At 44.8% G+C, this 13,481-nt stretch overlaps 1 protein-coding gene across 1 annotated transcript in view; it reads left to right on the top strand.

Moving 5' to 3' along the window:
- LOC127453547 (small conductance calcium-activated potassium channel protein 2-like) overlaps window positions 1-13,481 on the top strand; it is a 103,881-nt gene that overhangs the window by 80,159 nt on the left and 10,241 nt on the right. The window contains exon 7 of the mRNA XM_051719975.1: window positions 9,505-9,615. Coding sequence (XP_051575935.1) covers window positions 9,505-9,615 — 111 coding nt within the window. The remainder of the gene's footprint in view (window positions 1-9,504; window positions 9,616-13,481) is intronic.

The raw sequence follows: 13,481 nt of genomic DNA, 5'->3' as shown, positions 1-13,481 counted from the left end.
CTACAGAGAGGTCCCATGAGGGAACGAGGTGCAGTCTGGAGGAATTCAGCCTCCTGGCGCCTCTTAGGAACCTGATGATCAGGTCGTGCTTCCCTAAGGACTTACCATCGACTGCGTTGTGGTGTGCTGCTATGGCGGCAACATACACCTTCAAGGTGGAAGGGGACAGCCTCCCTTCCAACCTCTCTTGCAGGAAGGAAAGCACTGATCCGACTGTGCATCTCTGGGGGTCTTCCTGTCAGGAAGAACACCACTTAGCGAACAGATGCCACTTAAAGGCATACAAGCGCCTCGGAGAGGGGGCCCTAGCCTGAGTGATCGTGTCTACCACCGCAGGTGCCATCCTGTCCAGGGGCCAGACATGGAGATTCCAGAGGTCTGGTCGCGGGTGTCAGATGGTGCCCCGTCCCTGAGAAAGAAGGTCGTTCCTCAGGGGAATCCACCGGGGGGGGGGGCTGTCGCGAGGAGCATGAGGTCCGAGAACCATGTCTGGGTGGGCCAGTAGGGTGTTACCAGGATGACCTGCTCCTCATCCTCCCTGACCTTGCACAGGGTCTGTGCAAGTAGGCTCACTGGGGGAAATGCATATTTGCGCAGGCCAGGGGGCCAGCTGTTTGCCAGTGTGTCTATGCCAAGGGGGGCCTCGGTCAGGGCGTACCAGAGCGGGCAGTGGGAGGATTATTGGGAGATGAACAAGTCCACCTGTGCCTGTCCGAATTGACTCCAAATATGCTGGACCACCTGAGGGTGGAGTCTCCACTCTCCCCTGGGGGTAACCTGCAGTGACAGCGCGTCCGCTGTAGTGTTGAGGTTGCCCGGGATGAGAGTGGCTCGCAGTGACTTGAAGTGCTGCTGACTCCAGAGGAGGAGACAGTGGGCGAGTTGTGACATACAATGAGAGCGCAGACCGCTTTGGCGGTTGACATATGCTACCGTTGCCGTGTTGTCTGTCTGAACTAACACGTGCTTGCCCTGGATCAACGGCCGAAACCTCCGCACGGCGAGCAGAATTGCCAGCAACTCGAGGCAGTTGATGTGCCAATGCAGTCGCGGGCCCGTCCACAAGCCGTCCACTACAAACAGTGCCCCAGCCTGTTTTGGAGGTGTCTGTCATGACCACGACGTGCCTGGAGACCAGTTCTAGGGGAACACCTGCCCGTAGAAATGAGAGGTCGGTCCAAGGGCAAAAAAGATGGTGACAGACCGGCGTGATGACCATGCGATGTGTCCCGCGGCACCATGCCCATCTCGGGACTCGAGTCTGAAGCCAGAGCTGAAACGGTCTCATATGCATCAACCTGAGCGGGGTGGCCACTGCTGAGGATGCCATATGCCCCAGGAGCCTCTGAAAGAGTTTCAGTGGAACTGCTGTTTTCTGTTCGAACGCCTTGAAACAGGCCAGCACCGACTGTGCGTGCTCGTTCGTGAGGCACGCTGTCAAAGAGACTGAGTCCAACTCCAAACCGAGGAAAGAGATGCTCTGAACCGGGAGGAGCTTGCTCTTTTCCCAGTTGACCCGAAGCCCTAGTCGGCTGAGGTGTGAGAGCACCAAGTCCCTGTGTGCACACAACATGTCCCGAGAGTGAGCTAGGATTAGCCAATCGTTGAAATAGTTGAGAACGCGAATGCCCACTTCCCTTAACGGGGCAAGAGCTGCCTCTGCGACTTTTGTGAAGACACGAGGAGACAAGGACAGGCCGAAAGGGAGGACCTTGTACTGATACGCCTGACCCTCGAATGCAAACCGTAGGAAGGGTCTGTGTCGAGGTAGAATCGAGACGTGGAAGTACACGTCCTTCAGGTCTACCGCCACGAACCAATCTTGATGCCAGACGCTTGCCAGAATGCGTTTTTGCATCAGCATCTTGAACGGGAGTCTGTGTAAAGCCCGGTTCAGTACTGGCAGGTCCAAGATCGGCCGCAACCCACCACCTTTTTTCGGTACGATGAAGTAGGGGCTGTAAAACCCCTTCTTCATCTCGGCCGGAGGGACAGGTTCTATCGCACCCTTCCATAGGAGGTTAGCAATCTCCGCGCGCAAGGTAGCAGCGTTTTCGTCCTTCACCAGGGTGAAGTGGATACCGCTGAACCTGGGCGGATGCCTGGCGAACTGAATCGCGTAGCCGAGTCGGATGGTCCGGACCAGCCATCGCGACAGATTGGAAGGCGCAAGCCATGCATCCAAGTTCCGCGCAAGGGGGACCAAAGGGACAACTTCGTTGGACGTACCAGCAGGTGGGTCCTCGCGGCGGACTCGAGCTCGAGGTGCCACACCATGTCATGGCCGTGCTGAGTCTAGGGACATCGAAGCACTTACCTGGCTCCTTGTGACCACACCTGGAACAGCCTGGGACGGGGAGGAAGAGGCCTGTCCTCGTGACCCATGGAGACTGTCACATCGGGGGTGGATTTGTGCCACAGCTGGGCGCTCAGGGGCGGGAGACCGCCGCTGGAGCACCAAACCTGCCAAACAGAGTGGTGGACGGTGGTCATGATGACGGCCGTGCACACCGGATACGTGACCCAGGGTACAAGGAAACCGCTTTTGCTGAACTCTTGAGTACTGCAGCCACTTGGGCATGCAGCGCAATTAAATGCAAAGGTAACAAAAAGGCCTTCGACCGGGGGATGGACTGGTCTGATAACCAGCTCCAGAGCAGTGGGTTTCGTCGTCCCCGGGTCGCCCGTCCCTTCACGGGTTCTTGGCGGCCATGAGATGGGTGGCGTCTGCTTCCTGGGGTGGGCTCCACGCAGGGGGACGCCCTTGGCGATGAGCAGACGGGGTGCGGGATCTTGAGCCACGCCGGGGCAGGATATGCCGTATAGCCTCCGTCTGCTGCTCCACCGTCGAGAACTGCTGGGAAAAGTCCTTGATGGTGTCACCAAATAGGCCAGCCTGGGAGATGGGGGTAGCAAGGAACCGTGTCCTGTCGGCCTCACCCATCTCAACCAGGCTGAGTCAAAGGTGGCGCTCCTGGACCACTAATGTGGATATCGTCTGCCCGAGAGACCGTACCGTGACCTCCGTTGCTCGGAGAGCGAGGTCGGTCGCCGAGCGCAGTTCTTGCATCAATCCCTGGGTGGAACTACCCTCGTGCAGTTCCTTTAGCACCTTGGCGGACTTGCCGGAGAGCCATGGCATGCAGGGCGGAGGCGGCTTGTCCAGCGGCACCGAAGGCCTTGGCCGTCAGAGACGACGTAAACCTACAGGCCTTGGACGGGGGCTTTGGGCACCCATGCTAGTTGGTGGCGCTCTGTGGGCATAGGTGCACCGCGAGCGCCTTTATCCACCGGGGGATTGCCGAATAGCCCTTGGCTGCCCCACCATCAAGGGTAGTGAGGGCGGGGAAGCTGAAAAGATCGGGAAGTAAAAAAGTGTCTCCCACGACCTTGTCAGCTCTTCATGCACTTCCGGGAAGAAAGGAACGGGGGCGGGGCGTGGCTTTGAGCAGCACCGCGAGCCCAGGAACCAGTCATCAAGCCGCGAGGGTTCAGGGAAGAGCGGAGGGTTCCACTCTAGCCGACGCTCGCGGCTGCCCGGGAAAGCATGTCATCATCTACGCATCAGCCTGTGACTGGGCAATCGTCCCCGAAGGGAGGAGCCCAGCTGAGGCTTCCGCGTCCGACTGGACGAGCCCGCTCTCCGATGCTGCGCTCGAGAGCTCATCACTTTCGCGGGCTCCGAATAAGAGGTCAAACTCACCGTGAGACAAGCCGGCGGACTCATCCGGAAGCCCGATCGGGGCAGACGAGCGTGCTGGGGAATGCGAGGTCTGCGGGGGGATGCCCGGTGGAGGCGGTCCCATTAGGGTCCCCAAATCGCCCCCAGTGCTTGCCGCGCTGGCCTCATACCCGTGGGTAAAAGGACTGAGGCGGGGAGCCTCTGGGGTGGCTTGCTTTCTTGCATTGTGAGGACATACAGAGCTGAAATATTCTTATAAAAATCTTAATTTGTGTTCAGCAGAAGAAAGTCATACAAATCTAGGATGGCATGAGGGTGAGTAAAATTTTCATTTTTGGGTGAATTATTCCTTCAAGCTTTAATTGCTCCAATGGTAGGAACATTCCCTTTTATCATATGGGTCGATTAACATGCTAAATCGACAGCCCAAAATTTTAAATGGAATTTTTTACTTGTTTGAAACCTGCACACAAAACCTCTGCTAGAGAAAACACATTTGTGTAATTGGACATTTGATTCAAAACCTTATAGTTACTGAGATATAGTCCTTGTGACAACATCCCTTTTTGACAACTAGCCCCAGTCTCCCCTATGTCATCATAGTCTCTAAATTAACTCAAACCTCATTTGCTCTTACACACTGACACACAAACTAAATGGATTGTTACAGTTGGGTCTTACCCTTTCTCTAACATCATAACAGTGTAGATTCAGCATTTTAGACTGACGCTCTAACACAATATATTTTGGTCTGAGGGCAAGAGTTTTTTCTTTCTTATGACATCAATAACCGTCATATCTGGGAAGAGGCAGTAATATATAAACTGCAATGGAAGACTTCTGCTGATAAATGTACCATTCTGACATTTTTGTCAGTTTAACAGATTAACAATGTCTTCCATGTTTTGTTTTATATTTGTTTTATATTTATATATTATTTTTATATATTTATATTTAATATTTGTATAAGTTGCCATATGGAAACACACACACACACACACACACACACACACACACACACACACACACACACAGGTGGGTAGAGTAGCCAAAAACTTTACTCAAGTAAAAGTACAATTGCTTAAATGTAAAAGTAATAATGTTATAAATTACTCGAGTAAGAGTAAGAAAGTATCCAATAAAAAGAATACTCAAGTAGCTAGATACTTTCACATGTAACATAATGGATGTTTACTCTCCTACATTCCATTATATTATACACATTTAACATGCATTACAGAATGATTAATAATAATAATAATACTATTAATATTATTGTTAATAATGGAAATTGTCACCATTCACCACCATGTTGTTCCAAACCCACATGACTTATTTCTTCCATGCATCAAATTAAAGGGATAGTTCACCAAAAAATTTAAATGCTCTCATTTTCTCACCCTCATGTCATCCCAGATGTGTATGACTTTCTTTCTTCTGCAGAACACAAATGAAGATTTTTAGAAGAATATCTCAGCTCTGTTGGTCCATACAATGCAAGTGAATAGTGACAGAACTTTGAAGCTCCAAAAAGCACATAGAGGCAGCATAAAAGTAATTCATACGACTCCAGTGATTTTCAGAAGAAACATGATAGGTGTTGGTGAGAAACAGATAAATTTAAATAACATTATAATATGTAAAGTCCTTTTTTACTATTAATTCTCCTCCCTGCCTAGTAGGTGGCGATATGCACAAATAATTGAATCACCAAAAACACAAGATAGAATATGAAATTGAAAGTGGAGATTTAAAAGTAAAAAATTATTTAAATATTGATCTGTTTCTCACCCACACTTATCATATCACTTCTGAAGACATGGATTGAACCAGTGTCATTTGAATTCCTTTAATGCTGCCTTTATGTGCTTTCTGAGCTTCAAAGTTTTGGTACCCACTCACTTGCATTCTAGTATAAACTAACAGAGCTGAGATATTCTTCTAAAAATCTTGGTGTTCAGCAGAAGAAGAAAAAACATCTGGGATGGCATGAAGGTGAGTAAATGATGTGAGTGTTCAATTCTGGAAAATATTATTCCTATAAGGAGATGTTAAACAGAATTCTAGCCTTAATCATCTTTTACTTTCACTTTATGTTTTTTTCCCTTCCATATTTTGAGGAAATGGTGACTGAGACTGTCAGTCCCTAACATTCTGTCTAACATCTTTTGGGTTCCAAAGAATACAGAAAGTTTCACGGGGTTAGAAGAACATAAGGGTGGAGAAATGATGATATAATATTAATTAAAGGCTGAACTATCACTTTAAGGATGCTTTTCAGATTTGGACGAATCTGTCAGTTAGAAGAGAAGTTTGGAAACCATTTTCTAGTCATTTTTACGGTGAAAAACATGAACAATGTTACACAGTCCCAAGTTATATATAATGTTTAGTTACACACTGAAGCAAGATCATGCTTTATTCATGCCTTCTGTCATTATTTCACAGCTTTTAACATCCTGCGTGAATTTAGTTCAGTGACGGTTCAGCATTCTCAGTGTCGAAAGAATTTAGATAATTAGTTCTGTACACTAAGGGTAAATTGCACCTTATCTCTACGTTTGGAAGCGTGTTGTCCATAAGACAAAGGGGCCCACATCTGTCAAACGCTGTGCATGCGCCAACCTTGCACGTGCAGAAATGCTCACAATTGCAATAGACAGGGCAAAACATTTGCACGCAGATGTTTACAAGGATTTATACAGTAGGTACAGATATGTTGCAGTGCTGATATAAAAATGCAAACTTAGTAACTGAGGTCATAAGAGCCCACAGTTACAGATTCATGCTGAAAATGAATGAGTATCACCATGACACAGACAAGCCCACATTGTCACAATCTCTAAAACTTACCTCACCCTGTTTTCTTCAGTTGGATCTGCAAATTTAGTCTTGAAATATCCTTGTCTTTGTGTAAAATGAAGGCATTGTGTGGTGTGAATAAATGTTTGTTTTGGGCAATTGCTGCTGTAGTGTTGAACACAACTCGAGCAACTGCGTGCAGCTGTGAAGTTCTGCTGTCGTAAGAGTCCCATTCAAAAATCTCAATAAATTGCACATTTATTAACACTTATTAAATTAAAACCAGTAATGTAATGTCAGGAATGCTACCCGTTGTTACAAAGTAAAAGTAAAAAATGTTCATCAGAAATTTACTTGAGGAAGAGTGAAAAGTACCCACCATGAAAGTAAATTTTTTCCAAAAAGTTACTCAGGTGAATGTAACGGAGCAAATGTAGCACTTTACTACCCACCTCTGCGCGCGTGCGCACACACACACACACACACACACACACACACACACACACACACACACACATTTTGTCTGTGTCCTAGAGGGGTTTTCCATGGATTGTCATCATGTTTTATTAAGTGGTGAATACGGGCAAAAAAAGTGCTCCTTGCAAATGGGCTTTTTTGTTGTTTTATATTTATGTTGTCAGCGAAGAGTATTTTTGTGCTTCTATACGTCCTACAAGTGGGTTTGTAAACATTCCATTAGTGCTACAAACAGACCCACTCTATTCACACACCCCCACATACACAGTCATGGGAAAGCACACACATTTTCATTAGTCACTTTTTAATTCAAACTCATTTCTTATTAGTAGCTCTGTGACCTCATTAACACCACCCCTCATCTTCTTGTCAGTTACTTAGTCAGTTTTTTCTCCTTTGTCCTCCTCTTTTTCTATGTTAAGCTTTGTTGTGTTTCTCTTCCCTTTCCTTGAAACTCCTCTTTCCCTCATTCTACCTCTTCATCTCAAAATGGATTTATTTCCACACTCTCCCTCAAACTTGCCTAAATCTCTTATTCTCTGCTCACCTCTACCTCCATTCCTCTGCAGTCTTCACTTTACACTTGTGATGTGTAAATGGGTTTAACCCATCTCCCTCTCTCTCTCTCTCTCTCCCTCCCCCCCTCCCCCCTCTTGTTCTCTCTCTCATACCACCCTGATGTCTACACTTTTAATGTTTCCTAGTCTAAATCAGTACATTGGCAAACCACACAGAACTTGTCAGGAACATGTCTTGGTCAAATTTTACCACAATTTTAAAAGAAAATACATTTGTTGGAATGCATCTGGATGTTTAGCTTTAGAGTGTTTTGTTGGTTGGTTGGTTGGTTGGTTATGCAGTTTTAATTATTCTCATTGATGATTATCATTAGATTCTCATTACTGTGATATTGTGAAGAAAGAAGTCTCATGACAACTCATAATAACTGTTTTATTAACAAACAGAAATTCACATCGATACAATACAGGCATCACATTTTAGTGAGCCTCCTATCCAACACTTTAATATAATAAAGGAAACATCTGTGAACAATTTTGGTTACAATTTTGGTTACTCATTCCAAACGTGCCTGGAGTTCGGTCCGGGCTACTCTCACGTGATCTTGAGACCCCGACCGGGCTATGTGCCCAAGGTTCCCATGACCCCTTTTAGGGACCAGGTGGTGAACCTACGAGTGCTGCCCCAGGAGGAGGCAGACCCAGCCCTGTCGTTGCTGTGTCCGGTGCGCGCTTTACTCATCTATTTGGATTGCACGCGGAGCTTTAGGATCTCTGAGCAGCTCTTTGTCTTCTTTGGTGCACAGCGGAAAGGAAGCGCTGTCTCCAAGCAGAGAATCGCCCACTGGCTCATTGACGCCATAGCTATAGCATATCACGCCCAGGACGTGCCGCCCCCAGTAGGGCTACGAGCCCATTCTACCAGGGGTGTAGCGGCCTCAGGAGGGACACCCCCCGACTAGACCTGGCGGCCCAGTCAGATAATCCCCCTTGTTTTTTAGGGAGTGGAAAAAAGAAGGGGAAAAGAAGCCACGACTGGGTTAGTCTGTCTCTATCTTTTGGGTAATCGACTTGTCCCCAAAGGGCCGTTCGACGCTCATAACTATGTTGGGGGAGGTTACGTGTCGGCCTGGTGCGCTGGCTATGAGGCACACAGTTGTCTGCCCGTCACACAGTTCACGTAGCACAGTTCAGCCAGTTGCGGCGTTTTGTATAGGGACCCCTAGTGTCACTACATCGACACGACGTTGAGTGAGTGACAGATAGGGAACATCCTGGTTACTTGCATAACCTCCATTCCCTGATGGAGGGAACGAAACGTTGTGTCCCTCCTGCCACAACACTAAACTACCCGCTGAAATGGCCGGACCTTGTCTTGGCTCCTCAGCATAAAACCTGAATGAGTGGTTGCATACCAGCTCCTTTTGTACCCGTATGTCCGGGGGAGTGGCATGCAAATACCACTCGCCAATGTTCATTGGCCTTTTATCAAAGACCAGAAGTGTCTCGGGCTCCCAAGAGTGACCCCTAGTGTCACTACATCGACACAACGTCTCGTTCCCTCCATCAGGGAACGGAGGACGTTAATTGTCATGAAAATGTCACATTGAAAAAAACTCTTAATGGTCCTTAAAATAGGCTTTGTTTTCTTTATGCTGAATGTAGTTTATTTTTTTCTTTTAATTTGTGTGAAATATGACCCAGGCATATTCTTGCACAGTTTGTAAATCTCTTTTTATATTCAAAACTCTCCCCACCCTTTGTTTCTCTCACTCTTTCTTTCTCTCTCTCCCTCCCTCTCCCTCTGTTTTGAATCTTTTCATTTAATTAGCACTTTCACACATGGAATGAACTGCAGTTAATGTTTGACTGGCCCATCTGTACATCTCCTTGTTTGTTATGAATTTGTTCACCATGTTGCTCCATTTGACCTCTACCAATGATAAAAGTATGTAATGTGTTATTGGTTCTGTCTGTTCTTTCACCTTGACCTCCTTTCTTCTGCTCTTCATCTCTCTCTCACAGGGAGCAGGATGCACTGCATTGGTTGTTGCCGTGGTAGCCAGGAAGCTTGAGCTGACAAAGGCAGAGAAGCATGTGCACAACTTTATGATGGACACACAGCTCACCAAACGGGTACACACACAAACAAACACACGCACATAGAGTTCACTAAATGGATACATAAGCACACCCTTATATTCGGAGAGCATACTTGAAAAAGCTGTATGCGTGCAACAGAGGTTTTCTCTCTCCCTAGGTCCATTTCAATTTTTTATGTGGTTGAAAGACTCAGAAATAGCTCTCCATATCAAATATGTAGGCAACACCATGGCAGACATCACTGACTAGGAGGCTGGTGATCAATAATTGTAACACAGATTAAAAAATCACTTTAGATGTGGAGTGCTTCTTCAGATGATCACCTACAGTAAATGCCTTCCTCAAGTGAGGGAAAAAGAGAGAAGGTTCGAAAGAGGATGGAAAATTTTGTTTTTTAAAAGTTTATTACCGTACACTCACTCAATTGCCTCAGTTTAACAGGCTGTCTGAGGAAGAGAGAAAGGGAGATCGATAAATGCTGTAGCGTTTCCGTGGCCGCCATCCTCTTCATGCATCGAGTTTGCCGCTACTATGATTACAAACCTCTACTAAAAGAGAAAAAAAATCACTTACAACTTTGACCTCACATACCTGTTGCCTCAGAGACATAGTACCAAATGGTAACTTTAACTGGATGACAGACTGGGTGTTTTCCTCATCTCTTCTCATCTCATCATGATTAACTGACATTACAGTTAAGAAGGACAGGCCAGTTAGCTAAAGCTTATCAGCAGTTTTGGGTGTAATCTCATTACAAAGTAATTAGTTATAGTAATCTAATTACCCTTTTTTAAAGTAGTGTAATGCATTACAATTTAAATTCTTGTAATCAGATTACAGTTACCAAATTTAAATCAAGCATTTACTTTTAAGTACATTATATGGGTTACACATTTCTAAATGTATGTTATGATATTTATGTAAAATATAAACGTCTGTTAGAGTTTCTGTGGCAGCGGAAGAGATAACACCAATACAAATTCAAAATAATGTCTATACTAAAAAGAACTTTTCTGTGAAAGTAACTTAAGTAAATTAATTTGTAATGTGATTACTTTTACCATGAAGTAATCAGCTAAGTAACCTGATTACAATTTTAGAGACCTAATTTGGAACTTGTAGTGGATTACTACTATCAAACAGGTTTCCTGAACACTCCACTGTCTTGGTCAAAAATAGATAGTCCTGCACCATTTAAGCCACTGTTGCTGTTAGGGTGTTGGTATGCTCATACAAACAGAGCAATGTTTAGATAGCGCTACAGAGTCAGGTTTTATTGAGGTTTTTTGTATTAGAAAATACACATTTCAGCTTTAAGCACAAATGCTAATGTGCACAACATCTCTGATACAGTTTTTAAATCACTTTGGTGCTATTTTCAGAAGTAGTTTAAGTGATACATTTCAAAACTGTGAGTACCAAACTCCAAATTGATCACACTTGAAAAGGCCAGTCTTTCCTCCAAGAATGAATATGCATTAATTAGGGTTGTAAATATATACACTATATTGCCAAAAGTATTCGCTCATCTGCCTTTACACGCATATGAACTTAAGTGACATCCCATTCTTAATCCATAGGGTTTAATATGACGTCGGCCCACCCTTTGCAGCTATAACAGCTTCAACTCTTCTGGGAAGGCTTTCCACAAGGTTTAGGAGTGTGTTTATGGGAATTTTTGACCATTCTTCCAGAAGCGCATTTGTGAGGTCAGACACTGATGTTGGACGAGAAGGCCTGGCTCCCAGTCTTCGCTCTAATTCATCCCAAAGGTGCTCTATCAGGTTGAGGTCAGGACTCTGTGCAGGCCAGTCAAGTTCTTCCACACCAAACTCGCTCATCCATGTCTTTATGGACCTTGCTTTGTGCACTGGTGCGCAGTCATGTTGGAACAGGAAGGGGCCATCCCCAAACTGTTCCCACAAAGTTGGGAGCATGGAATTGTCCAAAATCTCTTGGTATGCTGAAGCATTCAGAGTTCCTTTCACTGGAACTAAGGGGCCAAGCCCAGCTCCTGAAAAACAACCCCACAACATAATCCCCCTCCACCAAACTTCACAGTTGGCACAATGTAGTCAGACAAGTACCGTTCTCCTGGCAACCGCCAAACCCAGACTCGTCCATCAGATTGCCAGATGGAGAAGCGTGATTCGTCACTCCAGAGAACGCGTCTCCACTGCTCTAGAGTCCAGTGGCAGCGTGCTTTACACCACTGCATCCGACGCTTTGCATTGCACTTGGTGATGTATGGCTTGGATGCAGCTGCTCGGCCATGGAAACCCATTCCATGAAGCTCTCTACGCACTGTTCTTGAGCTAATCTGAAGACCACATGAACTTTGGAGGTCTGTAGTGATTGACTCTGCAGAAAGTTGGCGACCTCTGCGCACTATGCTCCTCAGCATCCGCTGACCCCGCTCTGTCATTTTACGTGGCCTACCACTTCATGGCCTACCACTTCATGGCTGAGTTGCTGTCATTCCCAATCGCTTCCACTTTGTTATAATACCACTGACAGTTGACTGTGGAATATTTAGTAGCGAGGAAATTTCACGACTGGACTTGTTGCACAGGTGGCATCCTATCACATTACCATGCTGGAATTCACTGAGCTCCTGAGAGCGGCCCATTCTTTCACAAATGTTTGTAGAAGCAGTCTGCATGCCTAGGTGCTTCATTTTATACACCTGTGGCTATGGAAGTGATTGGAACACCTGAATTCAATTATTTGGATGGGTGAGCGAATACTTTTGGCAATATAGTGTATTTCCTTTCAATCAACCACTGCTGAAAAACGTAATATATTGTTTGTTGTGTAATTAAAATATTGATTTAATCACTCAAATGCAACATAATAATTTTCTTTTAATGACGTCATTTTAACTACCAATTAATTCAAAAGATACATGTTTAAAATTGCCCTCATAGATGTTGAATGAACAATGTTACAGCATTGTAATATACAGTTGACGCATTAGACAGCACACCTTATTAAATTGACAAAATCCATAACACGTATTATATCTATCCAATGTATAATAAAAAATAAAACGGTGTAAACAAAGACATGACGTTGCCATGAGGTTTTCCGTCAATTCTGAGAGATGAACAGAGTATATAATCAGTATTGTTAATCCTACTTTAAGAAGTGAGTAACAATGATATGCAATGTTCTATACAATATTGAAAGTGTGTGTAGTACATATGTTTTGGTCTATGATTTAATTGACAGTTGGCCTCTTCCATGGTAAAGCTTCTGTATACGATTGGCCGGACTTCATTAAAGTAGACAGCATTAGGACAGAGTTCCCTTCCCTTTGCCTCCTTCTCTCATATCCACTTATTTGATGGGGTCCCGTCCAACTTTTTTGAACTCTCTGACCGGTCTCTTTTGCTGTCTTGTCTTTGATTGGTTATAAAGCAGTCTTGGTTGCCATGTGAAAGTACTGTAACAAGAAGTCATTATGTTTGGGTTTTTTAGATACTGTACTTTACAAACACAAATAACAATCAAACCAGAAAGGTTTCAATAAAAAGTTCAGATTTTTGTGTACTGGATTGAGCTAATTGAAAAACTCTAACATCAGAAAAAACAGCATTTTTGATAATCTATTTGTTGATTAGCAGGCTATTAAGAGGTCTGAAAATTGACCAATTACCTGTGAATAGTACCAAAGTGATTCAATATAAACAGAAATGCTGTACACAATATTTTTATCTGTTATTTATTTTTTGTGCAAGGGGATCTTCGAATAAACGAATGTGTTGGTACATCTGAACTGTCACTTTGCACATAATTTTTTCTGATGTGAACACAGTATACAGCATGCTGGAATTAGATTTTTGTGAGAATTATTAGTCAATGTATTGTAAGATCAAGTTGATATATTTAAGAGATAT

Source organism: Myxocyprinus asiaticus, chromosome 16, assembly GCF_019703515.2.
Source record: "Myxocyprinus asiaticus isolate MX2 ecotype Aquarium Trade chromosome 16, UBuf_Myxa_2, whole genome shotgun sequence".
Taxonomy (NCBI): Eukaryota; Metazoa; Chordata; class Actinopteri; order Cypriniformes; family Catostomidae; genus Myxocyprinus; species Myxocyprinus asiaticus.
The sequence above is the reverse complement of the archived record's forward strand: the minus strand, read 5'-3'. Positions and strand labels throughout refer to the sequence as shown.